The sequence below is a fragment of the Tigriopus californicus genome, chromosome 6, assembly GCF_007210705.1.
Source record: "Tigriopus californicus strain San Diego chromosome 6, Tcal_SD_v2.1, whole genome shotgun sequence".
NCBI classification, from domain to species: domain Eukaryota; kingdom Metazoa; phylum Arthropoda; class Copepoda; order Harpacticoida; family Harpacticidae; genus Tigriopus; species Tigriopus californicus.
The window spans coordinates 6641900-6657592 of NC_081445.1; the positions used below are offsets into that span (position 1 = coordinate 6641900).

Sequence of the window (15693 nt, forward strand, 5' to 3'; positions counted from 1 at the left end):
TTTAGTTCTGCTCATTCATAATCGTCTCTCTTGAACCCCTCCCCCCTTTCCCCCATTTCCTTCCCACGGCTGGAATGAGGCGAAGAAACCTTTGAAACTTGTTCAAGGTCAATTGTCATGGTGAGTGCCTGACTACTNTAACAAACAGGGACCCTCGCATTTCGACCACTCCCGCCCTTGGGAGGAAACAGTAAGACTCTAGTACTGTAACATCGAACAATTTCCCAAATTGAAGTGAAATTTATTGTTTTTTTAAGCTTGTGCCCAGGGTTCGCACGTCTTCTGTGCAGTAGGTCCCAGCATCAATGGCAAAGGTCCACCAATGACGCCAAAGGTCCCAAGTGAGTGGCCACATTTCTCACAGATACACAAGAACCAAGCAAGCGAATGGATGCTCCATTATGTTTGGGTGGAAACGCGTGATTCCATCGGGATGATCCAGAGGATGAACAGCGACGAAGGCTCTCCCAACGATGACGTTCATTCGTCTGAGACCAATGACGGTGGAGGCGAATGCCGACAACGTTCATGTTGAAACTAGCAAGGCAGCCAGCCAGCCAGCCAAGGATCATCATTCATCACTTTCACTACCCAATGCAGTGCACTCCAGTCTTGACAGCATTGATATACTTGGGTTCACTACTGTAGCAAATACTGCATACTTTGTAGGGTACGCTCATCCATGGGAAAAGCCAGTCGTCGGATGCTTGGGTTGTCAAACTCTAGGGGAAAAAATATCTTCAATGCTGCAGAGGTGCTGATGACGCAAGGGATTAGGCATTCCAATCCACGGCATTGGTGGGCGGAATATGCAACGCCTAGTCAAGCACGGTAGCGAGCAGTGTCATGGATTCGAGGTTCACACCCGTAGCCCACCCCCAGCTCTGGCTCTGTCTGTCTCTGTCTGTCTCTCTGTCTTATACTGGCCGGTATATGTTGGTCAGTAAGTAAATAAGTAGCTGGTTATAGCTTGTAAAAGGATGGTCAAGAAAGTGCTCGGACCAGGAAGTTTCGGCACAAAGTGGCCAACCATTACAACAATGAAACGCCGGAAAGAGCCATTTAGTCGAGGAGGCTGAAGGCCTCAGCCCTCGGATCTACTACTCCGCCCTCAAGGCCACGGAATAACAATTAGCCAGGCTGACTATTCATTCAACTCCTTTGGTCCGTTATTTACCCATGAATAATGAAATCTAGGACAGCCTTCGCGTCAACAAAAGTCTTGAAATCGAACCAGACTTTTGTACGATTCGGGTCAATTTGAATACCAACCTGCATTCGATTGCGGATTCTAGAAATCACGTCTATTGAGTGAAAGTAGCTTGGCCCAGGAAATGGTTGCATCTGACCTTTGCACCTTGGAACAGCAGAGTTCATTACGAGCGATAGTGTCGAATTATGTTTGCTGGGAACAAGAAGCGGGCTAATGATTTGGCTGGCTACTCAACCAAGTCAAGAACTGCTCATTGTTGTTCCCAGTAGATGAGGATGAACCATACAAGTTGAGCTTTGTAGACACTACTGTTAATGGTCGAGAGTGCGCATCCAGTGCCTATCTGTACCTATTTATAAGTGGAAAGTAAGCAAGTTTGAAATGGAATTGACGATCAGCTCTAGAAACTCCATTCAGAAAACTGACGGAAGTCAGTCATCTGAATTGGAATACAAATCATATTGGCAAACTTGTGTGCCCGCTAATTTTCCAGAAAAATATGTCACCCAAGAATTAGCTGAGGAGAGAGAATGACATGAACTCGCTTTTTATTCAATTAATCGGGCGTGGATATTCAAAACTCCCGACACAATGTGGATACATTTCATCAGATTGGGTCCCCAAGATCGTATTTCAGGTTAATAACGTGGGTATAGATCGATTGTTCCAATTACAGCAACGGATCTTGGTGCGTTTCTTTCGGCATTGTTCCAATTACAATAGTGGGGCCCGGTGCATTTCTTTCGGCTCAACTCTTGCTTGCTTCTTTGTACCGTAAAGGCAATGTTGCTTGGAGGCTAGCATTCAGTAAATCATGGGCTTTTCTTGATGAACGATTCTAGCAACGGCTTAAAGGAAAATAAACTCGAGCCTTTTCGCCACAGTCGTTCCTTCGCTTGTTGTGAGCTCGTGGTGGAACTTCCATTTATCAAACAGATATAATGAAGATTCATGGGAGTAAACACTCTTGCGAAAAAAAGAAAACTTCCCCAACAACGACTTGGAAAGGTGAATCCTGGTTTTAAGGATGGCAATCTCCATTTCCCATTGTTCACCAAAACCAGGCATTTTCGCCCAAAGTTTCTCGCCAGAAAGGAAATTCAAGGGCTCAATTGGAACACGCCACCACATCTTGATCACGGGTTTCCATCCCGATCCTGATAATCTGTTTAAACTAGGTGAACAAACAGTGAACAAAAATGAATCCCAAAAAGCGTCACCCAAACGAGATTTGGCCATTCATCATCATTACCCTCGTCTTCGACATAGTCGTTTTGGATAACAATTAAGGGCTCCTTTACGTTTGTACTATACAATGTGTAGCTATGTACGATACGAACATATCAGTAGGCACCATGTAGAAAGGAAGATACTCTATTGCCGTCGTTGACTGGATTAAATCCATAATGGGCCAAGCAGTGCGATAATAATCAACATCACTAAACTGTTGCTCATGAGTCTACATTATGTTGAGGGACAGTCATTTTTTCATATATTGAGTTATTTTGCTATAAGAAGGTTATCATCACACTCTGTAACCAGCTCAATCCGGCGAATGGATGAGCAAAAAGCAATTGACCATTCCTAAGACTTCGACTTGCGTGTGGATCGGATGCTTGCTTCAATGTCCAATGATCTCGCCTCTGGTCTGGTTTTCTGGTCCAGGCCTTTCAGAGGTCCTGGATAAAAAGGAAAGCCATTCTGAGCACTTCTTGCACATCACGAGATGTTCGACTAATGCAGAGGTACCTTAGCGTGGAAAAAAACCCGCATTGTGGGGCATGGATGGCTAACAGCTGACTTTGTTGCAAAGAAAAGCTTGGGGAGGAGCTGGACGGCTCATTTCGTCGAGCACTCAGGTTCGGATACCGTGGTGTATGCGTGTATATGTACACCTTACAACAGTGGACCAAAATCCATGGCCTGACAGCGATGGCAGTTTGTTCTCACAGCACAAAAAGTGGTCCTCGAACAATCGTATCGTGGTCCATGTTTTATGGACCATTTGGCCAGGTCATTGCAGGACTGCGCCAAAAATTAGTGGAATGATCAATAGCAGATCGGGTTCCATTTTTCTTTTGACTTTGCCTTCCTTCCAAGTGCTCGGTGTCAACACCAGATTGACGGCCTTCAAGGCCTTGCCATTTGTCGTCTCTCTCATTCGAAACGGTCATGAGAAACCTCAATACATGAGGCGGAATTACGAATACCCTCCCAAGTAGCGAGACCGTATTAAGATGAGGAAACCAATGCACACATGCACACACAATCGATGGAAGGATTTCTCGCACTTGCTGAGAGAGCATGCTTCTCGCCCAAATCGATCAAGCGATCTTGACTTGATACAACTCAACTTGATCTTTAAGAAGGTGAGCCTAAGGAGGACCAAAAAATATTCCAATTCATTCGTGATGAGAGAGAAGGATAAGAATGGAGAATCTAATCTCATTGGAAAGATGGACTTGTGACAAGCGATGACCCAAGCAAACAGTACATAGGTAGGCAGTCAAGTTGGGAGCAAAGGGGCTTCACCAACATCGTCTCGTTCCAAGTTGCTCCAAGTTGCAGAAGGTTAGGACGGTTTGGTTCCAAATGCAACATTGCAAACAAATGCTGAAGGTACATGCATATGCATTGCTGCTTGCAGTTCGTGGATGGACTCATCGATCGAGCTCCCCAAAGCAATGGGCCACATCACCAAGGCCATGATTTGAAAACCGTTTGCTTCCGAGTTCCTTTTTCACCTTCAAGGCTCTCTCTCCTTTTCTTCACGTCGTGTTTCCAACTTGAAGTACTTGGTACAATTAAGAAATCAAATCTGACGATCTTAATTTGCCTCATTTGTCGTGATGAAAATCTCAAGGTCCTTTTTTGACGGCATAATAAAAGCAATTCGACAACAACTTTCACTTTTGAGATTGACGAAACCTTATGGAAGAAACAACAAACGGATGACAGCAGTGTAGAGCTCCCACTCTCCCCATTTTAATAATGCCGAGGTGCTTCAATAATCGCCATTCAGAAAAAAAAGTAGCTCTCCATCACGTATATGAATGACATTTCGGCACGCTAATTCCTAGGTCGACCAAAACCAAACACTGCTTGACCACCACTTCCAGTTCCACAAACCAAACGAGTAAATACTATTAGGAGGCAGGGGTCGAATGGCGTGCTTTCGTGGTTATAAATAAGAATGTGTTATCAAATTGAGCCAAGACGAATGTCTTGGCAAATTCCCTCGAACAGTACTAGTTCATTCCTAGGTGGTCTACCCCTCTTGGAACTTTTCATTTCGTGTACTTGGATTACCATCTTTAATTTGCACGGACTTTCACCCTCGTCCCTCCATGTCCAAGTTCCAGTTTCAGTTCCAAATCGGGCGTCTATAAAAAGCACGACTGCTCAAGTACTCTCTGTTTCAGCGGGAGGGCGAGCCCAGGCCTTTTGTTATTCTTCTCCCTTCTCTTTTGACACTGAATGAAGGCTGAATCGACCTTCACCCGACTGTAAATAGAGCAATGGCACGCGCCCAACGATCGACCCGATGCCTAGGTCGGACCTACCGAGTGAATTTATGGGCTCGCATTACCACCTCAAATTAATACTAACCGCAGTCAAGGTCAGAAACTGACTTATTCGTACGTAGTATAACGTATCTGTTGGCGAGCGAAATACACCCCATTCAGTGGGACGGTGAATAATTACTTCAGGTGTAAAAAAAGGCCATAGCATTAGGTGTGAATGGAATGAATGAGTGAAAAAAAACAATTGTGGCGCTTGATTAAAGCGAGAAACATTCCCGTGATTGGTGATTGGGTGTCTGTTCGGTTTTTTTTTTGGGGGGGGGGGGGTCTGTATATAGGGAACAGTGGGATGATTGTGATGTGTAATGGCCTCTTAGGCAGAGCAGCCCCTGTTGTCTAGATGGGAACAAGAGGAACACAGTAGACGTCTCAGATGCATTGATGAGACCTCGATGGCTGAACTGAATGTAGCCTTGACTGGTGGAGAGTCTTGCTGCATCTCGTCTTAAACGATGGAGGATCAACCAATTGGAAAATATTGTATTGATGAAATTGCTTCTATTAGGCCCTTTTTCAACCAGCCAGATCTGCGTCACTTACAGTGCATCATTTAAAAAACAAGGTGATCATAATTGGAGTTTATTTCGTTTTTTGAACTCGGTCAATTGCAATTACTTTCCGATTGAGATTCACCCACTTTCAATCAGATTTCAATTAGATTTGTTTCTAAATTACTAGTGGTTTGTGACTGATTTACGAATCCAATTTCGAATTTTATCTTTGCCCTCTTGCTTGTCGTTTGTCCCTACCTTTGGCATTTCACTCATTTTTAAAATAGTGTTGAGAAATATTTTGAAAAAAAAAAATGCCATGAATTTATGCCGTAAAAAAGGGATTTCTTAATTACTTTATGCGACAAAAACTGTCAGCTTTATCAGAAGGCACTTTGCCATACGTAGTTCAAACTGAATTTAGCATGAGTGTCTCAGACCTTTATTCCTAACCTTGGTTTGTGTCCTACTCCAAGTAATCCGGGTTGAAAGGTCCCCTCATCTGGAACAAAGTCAAATCATCCCAACATGGAGTCGAGTCTAGGTCTTTCTTTGGCAATCCGTTCCACCCGTCAATCTTAACTGTTTTCGTTTTTTTCCCTTTAACGGCTAACAAGTGATGAAGAGAATGATATTCTTCAGGGTTGAGGCTCTTGTTTTCATGACAAATGTGCACTAGTTGAGGCAAGGTCGTCGTCCTTGGGCGAAATGTTTGAGCCCGAGCAAAGATATTCCATCCAGCTACTTGTGATGCATCGGGAGGCGTAACTGAACAACAAAAAACAGGGCATGATCCATCACGGATAGAGGAAAAACACTGAAGCACTGACTGACTATATTCTCTGTCAAGATTCAGGGAATCAGAATTCCAATGACATGCCTCGAAATCAACTCTTCTCTAGGGTAAGGAGCAGAAGATCAAGATGAACACCATTAACACCATCTGGGATAGTTGGATCAAACGGATTGAGCCAAGAAACTAAATTGAACCAAAACGTACGAGCGAGTTCTCCAAAGTCCTAATGTTCCATTTCTATTTCATCTTCTTGCATGTTTTTGCTCGGGTTGCTCCATGTATACACGTCTTCTCATTGTTGCCACAACAAGAGAGATGCAAGTCGATTGAAAAAACCACAATGGTCCACGGTCTTCCATCCATGTAATGATGGCCAAATAAGTGACCCATATTTCGGGCCCCACCAACGGTAAGCGAAGGAACCAAGGCTTTTAAGCTTATTCGTAAGCGCGCACACACCCAAACAGCCAACAATCCTTTAGAGACTCACTCAAAGCGGCGCCATTGGTCTTTCATACGCAGGGACGGACGTTCAAGCCTCTACTTTTTCTTCAGCCTTCGGTTTGGCCTAATGTTCAAGGAAGGCACGTCATATGAACGGCCTTGGCGTATGCAATTCGCGGACCTCTTCCATTTGGGTTCTCGCTTTTTGCGTCTCCCCTATCCATCGGGACTAGTACATCAGAGAACAATCTCTTTAGTGTCCGTTTGGTTGCCGTACGTATTGTTCGACACTGAGCGCTGTCATTATGTACTAGTACATGTGCATGTACCTTATGTACTTGGTGAAGGTTTGCCAGGCTCACAAAGCCAGCCTCCAACTCAAGGCATGCTTGGTGGGTTCATTTGAAGACGTTCGGTGGGGCTCTTCCGTGTTTTCTCTCTGTGATTGGAGCGTGGGCTCGCTTGACCTCCCACCCATATTCTTTGGTTTTGCCAAAAGAAACGAGGCGAACAATAGACTCAGTGATGGTTTGCGTCGTTTCCCAAGCTCACACAGCGAGTCTTTCATTTGTAGGTCAAGTTTTCATTGACCGTTTCCGCATGGTAGCATCATCTATGCCGCCTTTGTACTACATTCATGAGGGTCAGTTAGGTCAGGTTAGCATGCGGAAGTTCTTTTCTAGTTTCCGCTCAAGTGCCTACTTCCAGTCACCTTGATGTTTTTTTCATAGCAAAAGCTCCAAGAGTCCAAGAGAGGATTTCAGCCCCCTGATGAGAGCCTGTCTCTTTGAGTAATCTCTCTCTCCCTCTCTCGGACCTCTGCTTCTTCTCTATTTTCCAAGCATAGGGCCAAATACGTAGTATGCATGGTGAGTAAAAGAGGAGTGGCGAGTGGATGTAGCAATGTTGATTATGGATCTCCCATCCCCTCATGGCCCCATTAGCCTGTTCCATGCGGGAGCAAAGGAAGAATTGCAGGGAAGCATCTTGGTAAATCACCCACAATGCTACAGACCTCTCCATCCCTCTTCGTTTGCCGTTTGGGGGATCCCAATTCCCAACCCAAAGTTGGACGGATCCAACAAACATACTCACCCCCTTGCACAGCACGTACGGACACCTTGTTCGGTATCGTGAATAGATATAAAGTGCAAACTCGAGTTTCTGGAGACAGCTGAAAGGTGATCGCATGGGGTCAAGTCATGAGCAGAAACCAAAGGAGGGATCACCCACCCCTCTTAATTATCATGGAACATATCCGAGATTGAATACAACGAGCAAGAGCATAAAACATCGAGGGTGCAACCAAGTTGTCACGGTATGACATACGAGGATCCCTCAATCAAGCTCCAGATGGTTGGGGGTGAAAGTAACCGTTGGTTGTGGTGTGGGCTCTGATTCGAGGCTAGGGAAATGTGACGGCTTATCTGCGGAATGATTCGGATGGGAGTCTCAAATCTGTGCCAAGACCGCTGCCATCACCATCACTTCGAGAGGCACTCGGGCCGGAGGTAGGATTATTTAGAGCTTTTACCATTGGCTGAGTTAGTGTCGCCTCTCATCTCAAACTCAGGCCGACTTTCAGACTTAGTTGCTTAGTTTCAAAAGACAGAGAAAGTCTTTTCCGGCAAGTTGAGAACTAAAGAGTCTAGTGGATCTTGGAGACGTGAACCAGGAATGATGATGTGGCTAGAGCTCTTCAATATCTGACTGGGTGAGTCGTTGGGCGCAAGGCTAGAAGATAGATACTCACTCTATAGCTTTTTTTTGTCCATGTTGTGTCTTAGCTTTTTGGGGTCGAATCACAACCCAGGGAAAAAGGTGGATGGAGGAAACTGAGACGCTCTCCGTTCTACCGGGTATACCCAAGCTTGACAAGTAAATAACCAGTTAGAATGTACGTAGGTAGAATAGGGCGGAGAAGTACGTCGACAGCCAAGGCACGTTGGTGCAAACTTTATGTTATTTATGGCATTTCAAATGGGGTGAGAGGGAAACTTTTGTTTCCATTTGGGTGGCCAGGGCCAAATATTTTCCAAGCACGAAATGTACGCTGGAAATAGGGTCCATTGCTGCTGGGTACATGACACCATGACATAAGTTAGCTCCAATCTCGATGACACATTCACATTCAAACAATCTCGTGCTTGGCTTCTCGCTCGAGCACAGTGGTGGTCTCTGTCAAGGTTAGTGACTTCGTGTGTTACGAAGACAACCTGGAAGGTTTTGGTCTTAAAAGAAAAGCAATCATCCGCTTTTGAAGACCCTCAAAATCCTGATGATTAGACTCCGACAAGACGTGTTGCTCGCATTCCGAGCAGAAATTCGAGAGGGCTGCACTAAGCGGTTTCCTTCCCAATGCCTCACTTCAGCTCTTTCGCACATACGAACCATCAAAGTTCTACAATTTCTGCTGAGCGCGAAAGCAACATATTTTGTTGGAGTCTACAGTGATGATTTTTTACACTCATATGTGCAATCTAGATAGTACTGGTACCAGCAAACAAACGAACCTGCCAGAGCTTGCCTAAACGTCCCCATAGTAGATCTTGCGGAATGGGATTTTTTTTCACAAGATCTACCAACGATTTTAAAGACTTGAGCAATCAATAATTGAATGTTAGTTGGAATTGGCCTCTTTCGCCCCCAAGTGGATCAATGGCCCCACAAAGCTATGATTGGACTGAGTGAATTCATTCTTAGCTAGACATGGGTTCTTACCTGGAAGAATAGGCAGAAACACACCCACTGGTAGTATTTGTGATATCGTCTCTCTTCGGGATCGAGAGTCTTGTCCACCCCTGGATGGGCCACATCGAATCCGATGCGTTTCCAGAAGGCACTCGGAATGGTGTATGTGGAATGGATCCAACAATACGTGTTCAGCACTTCCTCGGGAATGTCTTTGGAATGTATACAATCGATGGGGTTACCCACATACTGCTTGGCGGACACGATCAGTGAGAATGCAAACATGCAAGTGGTGGTCACGGAATAGTGCAATCGAAACACCCAAGAGTCGATGTGGACGTGGGACACTCGTAAGAGGCCACGAAGTTCGCGGAAGATCTCCAACATTGTGCAGAGTTAAATGCTACTACACCGTGAGGCAACAACGGGCGAGTCGACCTAGTTTTATAGTACAATATGAAATATACCAAATAGTATATGGTAAGTATATCAGACAGTGTGTCGATTGGAACAACTGCCGTGGCTAAGAAGAAAGCGAAGGCGCAGCAGTCATCTTGATTACGACACGCACTGACGAACTGACTGACTGAAAAATGGCGCTGCTAATGACAATTAATTGGACTTGACGGCAGTGTTCTTTTGATCACATGACTTTTCCTCAATTTGCTTTTTGAGGCAGGAACGTGTTCATTCGAGGATGCACAACGAGGTCATGTCCATCCATGGTGGAACGATATCATCGGACTGAGAAGAAGAAGGAGGAGAAGGAGGAAGAGAAGAGGGAAGAGGAGGAAGAAGAAGAAGGAACAAGTGAAAGAGCCAGGAGAAGAAGAAGAAGAAGAGGAAAAGAAGGAATGGCAATAGGCGGTCAAACCTGCATCCAACTCAATGGCCTATACGGGGTCGCGTCAATGGGAAAGACTCGATTAGCATTCCTCGTGGTCTCACTGATACGACACACTCTGTGTCATTTTCTGTGAAACATTCACCGGCCAAAAAAGTACGAGGCATACGAGAAAGTTTGCTTGGAACAAAGAGAGAAAGAGAGCGAGAGACAGCGAGAGCAAAGCGGGAAAAAGACCAGTTATCTCTCTTTTCTCGTTTCCCCGGATCTTCTTTGGCGTCTTCTTAATACGCTGACTGAACAATGGCCATTTCCATTCAAGAGCACTTTTACACAGGGGCCCAGTTCATCGAGATGGACCCAGAAGACATGGAGGACGGCAGTCAGTGAGCACAGTGGATCACACTACCACACACAAACACTCGCTCACTCACTCACTCACTTGCTCTGCCAGGCATCTACCAACCAGCCAACCAATGTAACCGACGCATAGACAGACAGGCACACTGTCAGACAGACAGACGCATGGACACACAGTCACCCACTAGCAGTAGAGGGCTTTTGTTCTGGTAATTTCATCTCGGAGTCGTTCCACGTGCAATCCCAGCCGCCCAAACGGATCTCGGCCAAGACGACATTTCCAAATTGTCCCGTGCGGCTATTTCAAAGCAGCTTGGGCGCTGAAAAGCAAAAAAAATGAGGTCAATGCGATGAAATAGTTTGTTCACCTCATCGAATGCTCCCTAAGGGTACATGCGAAAAAACACACCACCACTTAAATGGGGCTCCTCTTCTCTTTGGTGTTTTCGCTTCTTCACCTACTACATATACCCTTCATTGAACAAGAACAACAGGGTGGTCTATTAACTTTATTGCCCACTCAGTGAGATTTGATCAACCAAAAGCGCAAATGTCACGCAATGAGTGGGGCAGGAAAGGAGCTGAACTGGCTTGCAATGCTGCTTTCCTTAACCAAGGCCGACTTTGAGCTTTAATCATGATTATAGCCCTGATATTGGAAATTGGAATTGCAACCCTGTGTGCTACTACTACTACTACTTCATGGGGATACAATTCAATTCATTGACGTGAGAGGCATATTCCTTTTCATATTCAAAGCGTACATTGAAAATAGATCTATTTTTAGATAGTCTCTTAAATGTCGAGTCCTGCTGGACAAGACTTCGACATCGATGGCCAGATACCATAAAGTAACATGTCGTGTTTTTGCACCAATGCCATTTAGTCTTGATCCGATCGTTGGTAGGGTGAAAGTTTGAAATACATTCATCATATTCATGCATTTCAGGGCATGTGGCTCGTTTTTTGATCTTATTGTTGAGGTGGGTCGCGCTACAGTCTTGTCCGATAGTCACCCTGTTGCAAATTTCCGCCTGATTTGTTTGACTCCCTTTGGAATGTGTAATTTTCATCGTGTCACTTTTGCGATGAGAACGCTGCTCTGGCTACGACAATTGGTAGTTGGCACTGTTTTTTCCCCTGCCGTTATTGGGTGACATTTGGTCCAAGGTGATCCTGACATGCCCATGTACCATTGGCATTAGTATGTGAAAGAGGGGGAAGGGGGCTTGCTGTGATTGGGATCAAGTTCCTTCTTCCCGGTTCCCCTTTACAGTGAGTGAGCTTGTGTTGGTACTAATCTTCTGAAGCAATTACCAAAGGTCAATAAACACGTTTCCGAGAAGAAAGTTCCCACATCTCTTTCCCATTCGCCTCTAGCCTTGCCTTTGAAGATTGGATCCTATCAAAGGATGGATCTGCCGATGATGATCTCCGTGCTTCTTGTCAAACATTTATTGCCTTAAAACGGCATTCGCATCGGAGTAGTATTATACCGATAGGATAATGCTAATACCACATACTATAGATGCCCCTGAATTGTGCAATAGCGGGTCTTCTCAGTCCTAATTCGCAAAAAAACTTGAGTGGCTTTCAGATATATCACTTGCTAATGAAAGGGACAAAGATTCCCCATTAAGATTTGGAGTGAGTTGCAAAAGTAGGCCACCATCTAGGGGTCAACTGATGGCATCTTGCTTAAGTCTGTTGATAAAAACCAGATCTTTCTCTTCCTGCAAAAACGATCTTGGATCTTTTGACGAAAGGTGGAACGACAAGACAATTTTTCACGTCTGTCTAGCTTTTTTTCCTTCACGCTCGTTTAAAGACTGCCCCCATTACGGTTGGAAAAGTTCAATTCTCTGCTATCATTTCTATTCAACTAATTGTTTTGGGTCATCTAGCCCTCACTATTTTTGATATGGAGGCCCTCTGTCGTTGAAATAGAAACCCCTCAAGCCTCACCAAGTCTGTCTTCATTTAGAACAGGATGTATTTTTTTCATGTCTAACAGCTTTCCCTCGTGTGTTCAGAGTTGCCTTTTGTGAGGACAAGCAAGAAGCAAGAAAGGTGGTTCGTTGGCCTTCCTGTTCCTACCGTACGCACAGCTAGGCACCAACTAGGCCTTCTCTCCCATCCAAACCAACTCCTGCAGTAGAGTGCGTCTGTGGATGGAAGATATTACACATGTGAATATACAGGGTGGGAAGAAACCAAGGCCTTGTGAAGGGGCCCTGTGAAAATGTGCTTGATGATAGCGAGTATTTCTTTTTATTCAGACGGACTATTGAAAAACCAATTGTCATATCATATATGAGCTAATTTCATATAAATTCATCATTTGGCCATCTGCCATAAAATGAAAAGAATGTTCACTTCGGAAAATACAAGGTGAACGCAGTCTAGAGGTCATAGTTAAGACTATGGGCATGCTGAAAGCCAGCTAGAGACTGATTGAGGTGGTCGAAGCATCGATGTTCATCCTCAAACCATTCGAAAATGGAGAACGTAATACACGAAAAGCAAATTGCGTAAGAACAGACATGACCAAGGACAGAGTTGTCCTATTTAAGAAGCCTAAACATAGGCACTGGGTTTATCAATATTCTCACGTAATGACAACTTTGGATTGGTTCAATTTGATCAAGCAAATGTTCTGGAAGTGGGAAGAAAAATTGTGAGAACACACCCAGCGTGGCTCCTTAATTTCTTTTCACCCTGTATGTATGTCGGTACGTTAAGAGGAAGCCCCATGCCAAAAGAAATGTGGAAAAAACGACAGAGATGAAGGGAAAAAAGAGGGGCCAGGGCACCAGACAGACAGACAGACAGACTCCAGAGAGTATTTGATCATGTTTCAGACCGGGGAAAAATATTGCAAAATTTACCCACAGGCGAGTGGCTAACTTGGAATGCCAATTCGCCGAAAGCGGGGTTCCGTCTCTAAATGAATGTCAACAACGAATTGGTTTCCTTTAAATGGGAACGAGACTTCAAACAAGGAAACGTCATGAGGTCAGTTGTTAAGTGGATTTGGCACGCTCAGCAGAGAGCATCTGTCTATCCTGCTTTACCAGAGTAGCTGTTTTCAAAGCCAACGAATTTGGTCTCAGTACATAGTACATGGCTCAGCTCGAGAGTCCTCGAAAACCTGGTTAAAAATATCTTTCTTCTGAGTTCAACTTGATTTCGCTATGGTCGATAACAAGTGAGCTAAGATGTCGGGTTATAGTAGGGCCAACTAAATGTGCGAGACAAATTCGTTGAAAATGTCATATCAAATGCACCAAAAAGGTGTGTGAAGGAGTGGCTTCTTCTTTTACGTCGAAAGAGATTTTTCGAATCAGTACCTTTGTATCCTTTGAGATGCCGGTGAAGCACTTCCATCTGAAGCACTACACTTCACAATTCTTTGATGATCGGGAATTCCGCAGGAGGGATTCCCTCCAATTTTTTGATTAGAGTCCCCTCCAACTCTCAAGTTTTCCAGTTAGACGAGTACGTCCAATGTGATTTGGTTGTTCCCAGTGGCGACCGACACTGTCCCATCCAAGATCCAAACAAACCCACAGTGCTCTTATCGCACACACAAACACTCCCGAGTCCTCTTTTCGCACGACAGAGGCACCAATCCTCTCAATGTGGACTCTGGACCAAAACTGAAAGTGTCTTGAGAATTGGAATCCAGCCTTCTCGGCTCCATTGCTAGGTTCCCTCTCGTTCCCTTTGGCCGCGAGGAGTTCCATTCGAGAGGAACGAGAAGGACGAGAACCAGAAGGAAGAAAGAAAGGGAGACAGAGGAAAACAAGAAGGAAACGGAGGAGGAGAAAGAGGAGGAGGAGGAGAAGGAGGAGGTGGTGGTAGCGGTTGAGGGAAAAGAGGAGGAGGAGGAGGAGGAAGAGGACCAAGACGAAGAGAAGAAAACGGAAAAGAACCAGTAGACCCTCTTGCGTTTTCTCTCCCTTTTTACATCTGAAGAAGAAGAATAGAAAAAGGAAGGGGAAAATTTCTTCAAGGCAGGGAATAGAGAATTTTTTTGAGGAAACTGAACGCGAATGAGACTTGGAGAGGCATGGGAGCGGGAGAAAAGGATGCCAATGGCGGGGCCTGGATGGTGACCAAAATGGCAAAAGCTCCAAAAGACCGCTTGAGCTTTAAACATGCGGGACAAAAAAATGAGTGTACACGAAGACCAAGGGGATGCTCATGTTGATTATTATTATTGACTCGATTTTTGTTCTTCTCTTTCATTTTGACTGTTCTGTCCTGAGGATTTACAACAAAGTCCTATCCTGCACATCAAAGGAACTGCAAGCCATGGATAAACAGAGGAATCAGGAAACGGAAATGTACAACGGTAGATAAAGGAGCAGGAGAGGGGAGGGCCGCTGATTTGGCACACTGACATGACATACACTGCTTCAAAGTGTCCTGGTTTGAAGTCTTTGAACAGCTTCAAACAACCAGTCATGAGATGAACAAGATTGAAGAAAGGAGATGGGGGATGAATCGCTCCCAACAATGAGGGGGTAATGTAAAATCGAAGCCCTCCGTGGTCAGTATCCCAGAGCCCCATTTGGTTTACAAAAAAGCTCGACTACAATACTCTCGTCATGTACATTTGCACATACGTTTGCTCGGACGTCTTTCGGAGATTCCTCCATTTTGTGCCATGTCAATTCAACGTAGGATTTGGTAGTCATCTCCACTCGCGTTATTTTTATCTCAACCAAGTAAAGTCGCAGGTTTCGCTACCGAGGAATTGGCTAGCTTGTGGGTTTGGCACTCAACTCACAAACGATTTCCTCCCTAGGGAAGGAGCTCCATTTTCTCATTTAGAGCCTGCAACCCCCTCTCCATGAGCTACAGAAATCATCTGGCCCAACTAAGATGCCTCGCAATCCCTTTGTGGAACTTTTCTGAACAATTCACCGGTAGGCTGCATTAAATGGCCACAATCGGACTTCAAAAGGATGACGTCATTCTTAGATTTGACGGGGAAATTCCTTGCCTTTTCAATAAGGACCAAATACTAAGCCTTTGTTCCATGACATCGCAAGACATCATTCCCACCTGAAGAAAACTTCCAACTGCCACTGGAGCGGCGAAGTTCAAGCAACCATGTCAAATCCCCTTGATGTTCTTTTTGACAAACTTTGGGTCGAACATCATTTGAAATAAACTAACCAGGCCTTTTTTGCATTTTTCACCCAAGGAACTTTGGGNAGGGCGGGTTCATTTATCATGAGTAGACTTCGAAGAAAAGGTTG

At 44.8% G+C, this 15693-nt stretch overlaps 1 protein-coding gene across 1 annotated transcript in view; it reads right to left on the reverse strand.

Annotated features, from left to right (window-relative positions):
* The window catches only part of LOC131882746 (innexin shaking-B-like), a 74963-nt gene extending 60858 nt beyond the window's left edge, over nucleotides 1–14105 (reverse strand). Inside the window, exons 1-2 of the mRNA XM_059229997.1 lie at nucleotides 13774–14105; nucleotides 9250–10743 (exon numbers count right to left, since the gene is read on the reverse strand). Coding sequence (XP_059085980.1) covers nucleotides 9250–9606 — 357 coding nt within the window. The 5' untranslated portion in view covers nucleotides 9607–10743; nucleotides 13774–14105. The remainder of the gene's footprint in view (nucleotides 1–9249; nucleotides 10744–13773) is intronic.
* Nucleotides 14106–15693: the final 1588 nt, after the last annotated feature.